Consider the following 10,402-nt stretch of genomic DNA (forward strand, 5'->3'; position numbering starts at 1 on the left):
CGGGAGGCGTCCTGGGGGGGGGGGCCGATGTAGCCGGTCTGTGCTGGGGGGTGGGGCTACAGAGGACAGGAAAAGAAGAAATATAGTATTAAAACAGTTATGAAGTACACTACTCTTAAGGCCCAATATGCTCATGGTGAAATTCTTCGCTTACACCTTGTCTACACCATCTACGCGAGTGGCATGGTGCGAAGTGACACAATAAAAGACAATAGAACCCATTATAATCAGGTGATGCTGTCTACGCTGGATGCAGCACGGCATGACATGACAAATCCAGCTTTTGCAGCACAGTGCGACGCTAGTTAGTTAGTTACAAAATTACAACAGTTTGTTCTTTAATTTCACTTTAATTATACTGGGGCCTTTAAAGGGTTAAGGCCTGTTCCACATTTGGGGTCTTGGCCACTTGAGAGTGCGTGTGCAACAGGAAATAAGTGAACAATACTGTCCCAGGTCTAATGAATGCCAAAGCTCAGTGCACGTGTTGCACATTAGATCCACATTATGTCTAATAGCGCATTGGAGCGGTATTTGAAGCCAAGCGTACCCCATCATCCATCATGTACAGGAACCCATGTGACTCAATATCGTGAGACGTCAAGAACAACTTTCCAGTGTAAGCTAAATTAATTAGATTGTACATAGAAAAAATGTGTATACAAAGCTCTGTTAAATGAGCAGTTTTACAACACTATGATGTAGTGTGTGCCATCAGATAATTAAAAGTTCTACACACACTTGTGGTCTTCACACTCAATTGAACACTTGGGGAATACAGGAAATACACCAGGAAACACCAAGAAATACAGGGCTGGACAAAATAATGTGAACACCCATTATTATAGGGGTTAATATAATTTGTGTAGGCTACAGGGAAGAAAAAAAACGTTGCGATTATAATCTTTTTATTGTCTATACTCTCTAGGTTGCATCTCAGTGTACTATGGGTCAAATGGGTGACTTGTCAGACCTCCAAAAAAGGACAAATCATTGAAAGCTTGTTTAGCAGGAATGTCTATAACGCAACTGTTTGATGTTTTAACAACAACAGTCTTTACGATCATGAGCATGTACACAAAGCATGATTAGACTTAATCAGCAAAGAAGAATAGAATGATAGGGACCATCGAACACTAAGAAGGACTGTGTCCGAAAAACACAGAACTACTGCAGCAAAGTGACAGCAAACCTCAATATTCACCTTAAGGACCCTGTTTCCACAAACACCGACCAGAGAGGCCCGTGTTCATATTTCATTCTAAACATAGAAAGCCACAGTAATGGGAATGCAATTCCTTTCCAGACAGCAGCATGCTGTTCATTTTCTAACCTATTCTCTGGAATCCAGCTGTCGTTGACGGGCGGAGGCGCAGGAGTGGACACAGTGCTGGTGCTGATGTCACCGATGATGCTGAGGGCCTCTTTTATGGCGTGGTACATACGCAGCATCTCGTCTCTGCGCTGGGCCTGGTCAGCAGACTCCTCCATCAGACTGTTCTGATCTCCTGAGGAGTACAGGTATGCCAACAGCTCGGAGTGGATGAAGTCTTTCGCCTGGGGACAGCAAGACAACAGAAAAGGAAGGAAAGATAATGAAGAGGTGAGGATGTTTGCAATAAGCTATGTACAATGAATGTTTCAAGATGAACTGCTTAAAACACAAGCGGTTGTGCACTTACGTTGTTGATCATGAGATGCATGATAGTCTTGGGCATGAGGTCTCTGATGGTCTTGTTGACGATACCAGTATAGGAGTCCACCAGGTTACGAATGGTCTCCACCTGCCTCTCCAGCTGAGGGTCCATGGAGAAGCTGTCGACTGGAGTGGCCTCTTCTGACTCCACCTACACAACATACACATCCCAGTTTCTTTACAATCACTTCTTATTTAATTTGTTGCCTTTGATCTAAGTTTAGGACTTTTCATGAATTTTAACGACAACATCTAAAGTGACCTGTATCTTTAATGCATGAGTGGATGAGTGAAAACTATTCTTAGGGAAAATGAAGAGAATTTTCATTTTTCATTTTCATTCTTTGATGAAAATGGGAGAATTCATCAAAATGTAAAACTTTCTTTACCTCTAAAACAACTTCTGCTGACCAAACCAAGACTGCGTAGATGGGAAAAACATTTTAACTATTTACTAGATACTAGACGACGTGAGTGATGTTTGCCCATGTAAAAGCTGTGTAAAAGTTGTTGCTAAGATGATTTAAGAGATCATCTGCTATACAGCTGCTACTGCATTTTGAGTGTTTTTAACATGTTGCAGTGTGAGTGTTTCTGGCTTGCTGCTTATGCAAATTGCTTAGTAATAAGTAATAACATAGTAATAACACAGTAATAATATAAAAGCATACCTGTCTTTAACAAACTGCAGATTTTCAGGTACCATGTCAATAACAGAAATGCATTTGCTAATATGTGCCTATTTTTTTCAACTCCCTAACTCCAAGTACATATAATAATAATAATATTCATGTTTGCCTTAGATGCACCACTACTACTACTACTATTAATTTCATAACATACATTACCGCTCAAAAGTTTGGCATCAGTAATGTTGTTTTTGAAAGAAAGTCATACTTTTATTCAGCAAGTTTGCATTCAATTGATCAAAAGTGACAGGAAAGACATTTACAATGCTAAAAGATATATGTATTTCAAATAAATACTGCTCTTTTGAACTTTCTATTCATTAAAGAATCCTGAAAAAAATGTATCATGATTTCCACAAAATATTAAGCAGCACAACTGTTTTCAGCATTGATAATAATAAGAAATGTTTCTTGAGCACCAAATCAGTATATTAGAATGATTTCTGAAGGATCATGTGACACTGAAGACTGGAGTAATGACGCTGAATAGGAATAGATTATTAGAAAATAATTTTATTATTTCACAATTATATTTTTACTGTATTTTTGCAATAAACGCAGCCTTGGTGAGCAAAAGAGACTGTGTAAGTGTAAGTGACAAATAAATCCTGATACCAAAAGTCCTACCATTCATTATTTCCCACTGAATGTTCAGTTTTATTTGTATACATCACATCATGAAAGTTAAACGTGTAGACTTTAAACTCTCAAAAATGGAATATGGAGTGCTTTAGATTGTCCATGTGTTCAAACTGAACATTAGTACCTGATCTTTCTCAGGATAAACGCCTGCTCGGAGAAAAGAGGCTTTCCAGCTGTCCATGTCCTCCTGCGAATCACAGGCCAGCTCGATCTGACGCAAATCCTTATACACGTTCCTGCGAGGGGGATCGAATACATGAAGTGGCCGAACACCAAACTCAAATACACAAACATAGAGAGTTGCAGTCAGCACTGACCTTTGCTCCGTGTTGAAGATTGCAAAAATGTGCTTGGTAGACATGAAGCCTTTCTCCACGTCTCTGAGCTTCAGGTTGTCCAGAGGAAGCATGTATTTCTTCTCTTTTTCCTAGTAGAGCGAGATGAGAGAGGAAGAGTTACAACAATTTTATAAACCACTTCACAGTGGTATCAAAAGCTGCAGAGTTCTGAGATTCTGAATACAATACATAACAATGGATGTATAAAAAAGTGCCACATGAAGATTTTTGAAAACATCTTTTGTGATCATATGGGTTTGGAATGACATGACCGCATTTTCATTTCGAAGTGAACTGTCCCTTTAAAGAAGGACCACCAGGTTGCCAAGCCAGAGAGGGGGATGTGAGACAGAGACCGAAAAGAAAAAGAAGAGGAGGAGTCTGGATGAGGACTAATGCTGCCAACTCGTTCTGTTGAGTTGAGAAGCAGCATCTGGAAACGTTTATGTCTGCACAGCTACGGCCCCAACAGTTACATCACTCAGAAGAACACTTCCCTGCCCCCAACACACACACACACACACACATTCATATACACACACAACAACCCCCCAGTACGATTTCCTGCAAATTCCAAAGTCGGATCCCGGCTGGAACATTTCAGTGCGCTTGCCACGTCACTTTGCCTCCCCTTTCGTCCCTTTTTTACATTCGTCCTCTCATTTCTCCATTTATCGCTTTCTCTTTAACTTCGAAAACCACTGCTAAAGGCACATTTCTCAGTGTTATTCATAAAACAATGGTACAGAGCAAAAACCGCACATGGTTCAGAATGCGAAAATGGAGCCATGATGGCAAAACGCTCTGTATTCCTCTCGAAGAAACTACAGAGGCCTGGAATATGCATTTGCCACGCAGCAGCGGACATGTGAGTAAACCGAATATATACGTTTGAAATGAATTCCTAATGTAAACATTATCAAGAAGTAATGTTGGGATATTCAGTGATGTTGTTTCAACCGATTTCATTATGTTTAGATTCATAATATATTTAATATAATTTTTTTGTGCATATGCGGACCAGCTTTAATTACTTGATTCTTCATGTGCCTTCATTACTCGGTGCAAAAAGCTTTTTATAAGTAAAAATCTAAACAAAACCAGCACATTTCACTCCAAAATCAAAAGAGGTTATATTTTTACATTAAGAAAATGAAACCTATTTAACTGTAGCATTATTTTCATGAGAATTAAGCTTCCCCCCCCCCTCAAATTATCATTAACGTAGTATGTCAGAATATTTTACTTTTCCACTTTTTTTGTATTTTTGTTTTTGTAATTTTATCATTCCCAATTTATTCCCAATGATTTTCATTAGACTTGTTATTTTAATACAATGTTATTTTACTGTTATAAATTACATAAATCATACTTTACAATTGAAATATCAATATTTTTGACAGTCTTACAGTATTGAGAATCAGATTTATGGGGATTCTGATAACTTAACTTGCTGCTGAAACAAAGTTACAATCCAAACATCTTAATGGTTATATAACAACCTTCATTTACTTTGGAAATATTTCTTATTACTCTATTTTAAATAAGTAGTGAGATGAACATAAGATCGACGCTTTATCAGTGTGTCTGTCTGAACTGTTTACTCTCCTCTGCAGTTGTGTGCGGTCCTCGGGGCAGTGACCTGCGGTCCAACCACCCTCTTTCCTCCCCCCCGCCTGCCCAGTGTTCAGACTACCTGTTCATCATGCTGCAGCTGAACAGTAGTCCGCACATTGGTTAGGCTGGGCAGGGACACACACACCCGTGGCTCGAGCAAATGGACTCTACCATTCGCTGCAGAACGGGGGAATTTTACATATAAACAATCTCTCTTGGGGAATAAATTGAGACGTTTACATTGAAGTTGCTTTGGAGCTTCTGCCAAATGCATTAAAGCACACATTCATAAATTTATGTGCTCCCTGGGAATGAAACCCAAGGCCTTGATGTTACTAGCACCGCATTCTACCAGTCAAGCCACAGGAACTCTGGAAAACAGCTAACGTTTGCACTAATTTCAAACACACATGGAGTTCGAGCCCAACTTGAGTGGAGCTGGTTTTAAGATGAAGCGATTGGGGGAGGGACTGCAAAAGAGAAATGAAGAACAGATCTCACCTCCTCGTCCTTGTACCAGGACAGCGATTCGGCCGTCAGGACAAACCAGTACTCCTTGGAGCCACCCTTCATAATGCTGATGTTGAGGGTTAGCCAGCCTTTACGGATCACCTGTGGGACAGAGGGTGGAGGGGGTGGAGGGTGTAGGGCATGCCACAAGAGTGGGGAAACATTTATGAGATCCACACATGTACATTCAACAGTCTTTGTGCTGGAAGCTTGTGTCCTATGCTGAACAAACCTAAAAACCCTATTGTGCAAACCTTTGGTGCTTACCTGTTGTGGAAATATTTTGTGTAACTCTGCCAAAGTTTGGTTGCCTTCTATGGTGGCTAATGTGATTAACTAAATAACTCTGCTTTGTACATTACAGCAGTGGTTCTCAACTGGTTTCGAAATTTTTTCAGGCAAAAAAAGATCCATTGTTTCCAATTTTTTGTTGACATTTTGCAGGTAAAAATGGTCCATTGTTTTGTTAAAATCTTTTCAGGCAAAAAAGATACACTGTTATTACATTTCAATGTTAATATTAGCAATGCATAACACAGAAATCACTTTTTTAAAACAAGTAGCATTATGTTTGTCAATATAGCGAATCTGTGCGACCGTGTTGAACCCGTTGCGAAATCCCTCACGCATGGATTCCAATGGAAATTGGAATTTCGTATGTGAAAATTTGTTCACACATCCCATCAATATGCAAAAATATTAACATACAAATAAATATTCATAGCTAAACAGGAAAAGTGATGACTGTAACTGCATGAACAACAGCAGAAGTGCGACTGACCAACTTAAACGCATAAAACATGTTGTATCAGTATTAGCGAAAACGCCCAGATTTTTGATTCGAAGTGTTTTCTTTCTTTTTTTATTTTACCTGATATACACAATTATATGCCTATTTGCACTTTACTATTCACATTTAGCTTTAGGTTGCGATTCACCAGTTGGGAACCACTAGACTACAGTATCTAGCGTTACTCTGCATGGAGTCGGAACATAAGGCAGAAATTAAAGCTTAGTTACAAATAAACGCTCTAGAAACTCTGAATATACACTAACAAAACCACTGGGGAGAGTCTTGAAGTCTTGAAATAGAGCAACAATAAAAGAATAAAGGAACAATTTTGTTGTGCTTGTGGATTTTTTTTTTTCGTTCTAAAGCACAGGGAAACGTGACATCAGATGCCATCCAGACCCACTGGATGCCAGAGAACAGGAATCAGAGGTCGGCAGTGGTATGTTACGGTCAAATTAGTGAGTAAAAACAAGCCTACATGCTGGTAAACGAAGGAGAATGCTGTTACTGGTGTTAAATGGAGAAAGACGTACACTCAAGTGTGAAAACCTATTGAACGGGAAGGAATAGTGAAAGAAGACACAGGTAAGCGGGTCGTAACCAGAGGCTGTTTGCTAAGAGAAGGTACAGGAGCTGGAGAAGAAAGGGTTAGTCAAGGAAACGGGAGGGAAAGGCTTTCAGATTTCAGTGGTAAAGAAATTTCAGTGTTATTTTTGAGGTTAACTCTAGGATTGTGGAACACTGTTTCGTAAAGTCAACAGAATCAAAATGAATCTTATTTCCATTATTAAAGGGTTAGTTCAACCAAAAATGAAAATTAGCCCATTATTTACTCACCCTCAAGCCATCCTAGGTGTATATGACTTCCTTCTTTCAGATGAATCCAATCGGAGTTATATTAAAAATTGACTTTGATCTTCCAAGCTGTTTAATGGCAGTCAGCGGGTGTTGTAGTTCATCAGTCCAAAAGAAGTGAAATAAAGCGCATCCATCCATAATAAAAAGTGCCTCACACGGCTCCGGGGGTGAACAAAGGCCTCCTGTAGCGAATCGATGCTTTTTTGTTAGAAAAATAACCATATTTAAAACGTAATAATTTAATCTAGCTTGCGCTCACTGTTGTACACGGAAGCAGCTCTGGGCAGATGACGTAGGACTTCGGCATTGCGCATGCGCCGCTCAGAAGTGATGAACGCGGACGCGCAGGGGAGAGATCAAAACATAACAACAGTCACGAATTAGAAGTACAAAATGAGGATTTGTAAAGAAGAATGTCGGAGGATTTCGATATAAGCCAAGAGGGTGTGAGGCACTTTTTGTTATGGATGGATGCGCTTTATTTCTTTTGCTCACTTCTTTTGGACTGATGAACTGCAACACCTGCTGACTGCCATTAAACAGCTTGGAAGATCAAAGTAAATTTTTAATATAACTCCGATTGGATTCATCTGAAAGAAGAAAGTCATATACACCTAGGATGGCTTGAGGGTGAGTAAATAATGGGCTAATTTTCATTTTTGGGTGAACTATTCCTTTAATGCACATTCCAGCTCCGTTCTGGTACTACATCTTACATCGAAATACCCCATAGCATCAATGACACTGAACGTTTTCCATTAAAGAAAGAAATATCAAAACAAAATGTACTGCAAGCATTTCTACGGTGCCATCCCTTTTCTCCCTTTCCATTTTGCTTTGTTCTCCGTAAAAACGGAGTGAAACTGAGAGGAGGGGGTTAGAGTTAGACAGCGCCAACAGAAACAACGCAGACATAAAGCTATAACAGGCTATATAGATTGTTTGCCTTGGTGGGGAAATGCCATCAACCTTCTTAAATCTAGAAACCTGATAGCCATCTCTGAGAGGGGAAAAAAGACAGAAGAGACTGATGAGCAGAGAAAAACACCAGGACAGTACGGCTCAGGCATCTCGTGCTAGGATGTACTGCAGCGACCCGAACAAACGACCACAAAAACGCTCTTGAATACCCAGCAAATATCTGTGGTCAGAGCCTGGCTTGGGCTCTGTATTCTCTAACATGGATCCAATTACCCTTTTGCCGCCCACAACTGAAAGAAATGAGAGCATGACCCTATTTTCCATTGTGTTTGGATTTCACCGTTCTTCCACGTTGCACATTCTGACTGCTGTCTCTCTAAATTAAACAAATTAATCCTAATATTATGTACATTTAAAATGCATAATTATTAACAAGTTAATCAAAGAGTTGGCAAAATATGATCAGACATTTCATTAAACAGAAATTTGTTGACAGAAGGGATGATTTTGAATTAAAGATGAGATGATTAGATGATTACCTGTGAGAGGCGACTGTTAATTACCCCAATAGAAATCTCACAATTAACTTTGCCCCAGAAAGGATTTCTCTAAGGTTGAGCAGTTAATTTAGTAAATTAGAGCCAATTGATTAGCAAAAGGAACCCGGCACTGCCACATTCTGGCCATTACTGGCACACCAAAGGAAAAAATAAATAAAAAAATCAACAACTAAATACCAACTTACTGTTATGGTAGGGCTGGACAATATTTTGTTTATCCACAATAAGTTCGGTACAGATATAAAATTAAGCAACAGTTATTATTGTGATGACTTTAAGACCCTTTTACTGTATTTGGCCATTAAGTTTGTGATTTTGTGATTAAGATTCAATTTAATTCAATTCATTTAATAGTTTCAAAATATGATTCAATGATTCATCACCTTAAAAATGCTCATGCCCTTTGTGGCACTTTACAATTATTAAAAGTTAATAAACAAATCTAAAGGTAAATGTTTATTTATGACTGAATTGTTACATAGCTACTCTTCATTTAGTGAAAAACAGAAAACATGTCTTGATTGCGTTAATTAGATATTTATCGCTTTACTTTTGAACTACTTGACAAAAATGGCTGTTTGGATGCAATGACATTAAATATAGTTAAAAGGTTCAAACATATTGAGAATTTTTAAGCCATATAGCCCAGTCCTACCTCAGACATGTTGTTAGTATAAAGGAAATCATATATCAGTGGAAAATAATTGTGATTAGCTCTTCATGGCAAATGCATTGAAAAATCTATAAAAATACATTAATTCATTAAAAATGCACACCACATACATGTAAAGAAATCCCAATCACACACCACATGTTATCTTGGGTTTGATTTTGGCTCTTTAGTATGAATTGGATGTTTTCTTGGCCCCGCCCACCCACCATATCCCCATGGTGACGTAGAGGCTGATTCTCCACAAGGCAAACTCTGCTCACCCAGCCTGGGCCACCAGGACTCACATCCAGCAACAGGACAACCAAGGCCTCCATTTCACTCCATTTTCTCATTAAAAAAAAAAAGGTTCTTTCATGCATAAAAATACACTGATATGAAATTAAGGGTGCACTGTGACATTTTCTCAAAGGAATGGTTAGTAATGTTCTCTCGGTTTAATTACTAAAATTACCGAATGTTAGGTGATGCCACTAATTACAGTGGGCATTTTATGGTGGAATTGATGTCAGTTACTGATTAGTCGTAACTGTAATTGAAAAACTAGCCATAATTAAAATTTTTATTCCATTTTGGTTTTTCCACCAGACTATACCTTCTCGGCTTCACCTTCTCTCAGGCCACCTAGCTGCAGAGTGAAAGAAAAACCATCAGCTTTATAACTCTCGTCAGCAAGTTTACACACAGACATCCCACCCACACTGGTAATTACAGAGTTGTTTGACCTGTTACGGCCTCAGTTCTCCTGACTGGATGAGCGCTGGTGACCTTTAACTGGGCATGGCTTGTAGGTTTGTGGTACTTACCAGTATTTCACCCTGCAGTGATAAGGAGGGATGGGGGTGGGGGCAAGTTTTGGGGAGAAGAAATGAGACAGAGACACAGGAAACAAGCAAAGCCAGGAAGGGAAGACAGTGCCGTTAAGAAAGACATTTTTCAAATGGAAATGAAAAGGTTTGACGGGGGCAAGGGTGTGATGGAGTGAGTCAAAGAACACAGAAAAGTCATAATGAGAAAAAAGTTAGAAGCAGACACACAGTGAGAGAGAGAGAGAGAGAGAGAGAGAGAGAGAGAGAGAGAGAGAGAGAGACACAGACTGACAGAGAGA

The 10,402-nt window shown here is 39.2% G+C and overlaps 1 protein-coding gene across 1 annotated transcript in view; it reads right to left on the minus strand.

Annotated features, from left to right (window-relative positions):
* Positions 1 to 4: 4 nt before the first annotated feature.
* Positions 5 to 10,402, minus strand: part of LOC107670441 (dynamin-2) — a gene marked incomplete at its 3' end in the record, with an annotated part of 47,380 nt that continues 36,982 nt past the window's right edge. Inside the window, exons 14-20 of the mRNA XM_016463042.1 lie at positions 9,890 to 9,922; positions 5,484 to 5,594; positions 3,345 to 3,454; positions 3,152 to 3,263; positions 1,683 to 1,847; positions 1,334 to 1,557; positions 5 to 56 (exon numbers count right to left, since the gene is read on the minus strand). Of these exons, the coding sequence (XP_016318528.1) occupies positions 5 to 56; positions 1,334 to 1,557; positions 1,683 to 1,847; positions 3,152 to 3,263; positions 3,345 to 3,454; positions 5,484 to 5,594; positions 9,890 to 9,922 (807 nt within the window). The remainder of the gene's footprint in view (positions 57 to 1,333; positions 1,558 to 1,682; positions 1,848 to 3,151; positions 3,264 to 3,344; positions 3,455 to 5,483; positions 5,595 to 9,889; positions 9,923 to 10,402) is intronic.

Source organism: Sinocyclocheilus anshuiensis, unplaced genomic scaffold, assembly GCF_001515605.1.
Source record: "Sinocyclocheilus anshuiensis isolate Anshui unplaced genomic scaffold, SAMN03320099.WGS_v1.1 scaffold476, whole genome shotgun sequence".
NCBI classification, from domain to species: domain Eukaryota; kingdom Metazoa; phylum Chordata; class Actinopteri; order Cypriniformes; family Cyprinidae; genus Sinocyclocheilus; species Sinocyclocheilus anshuiensis.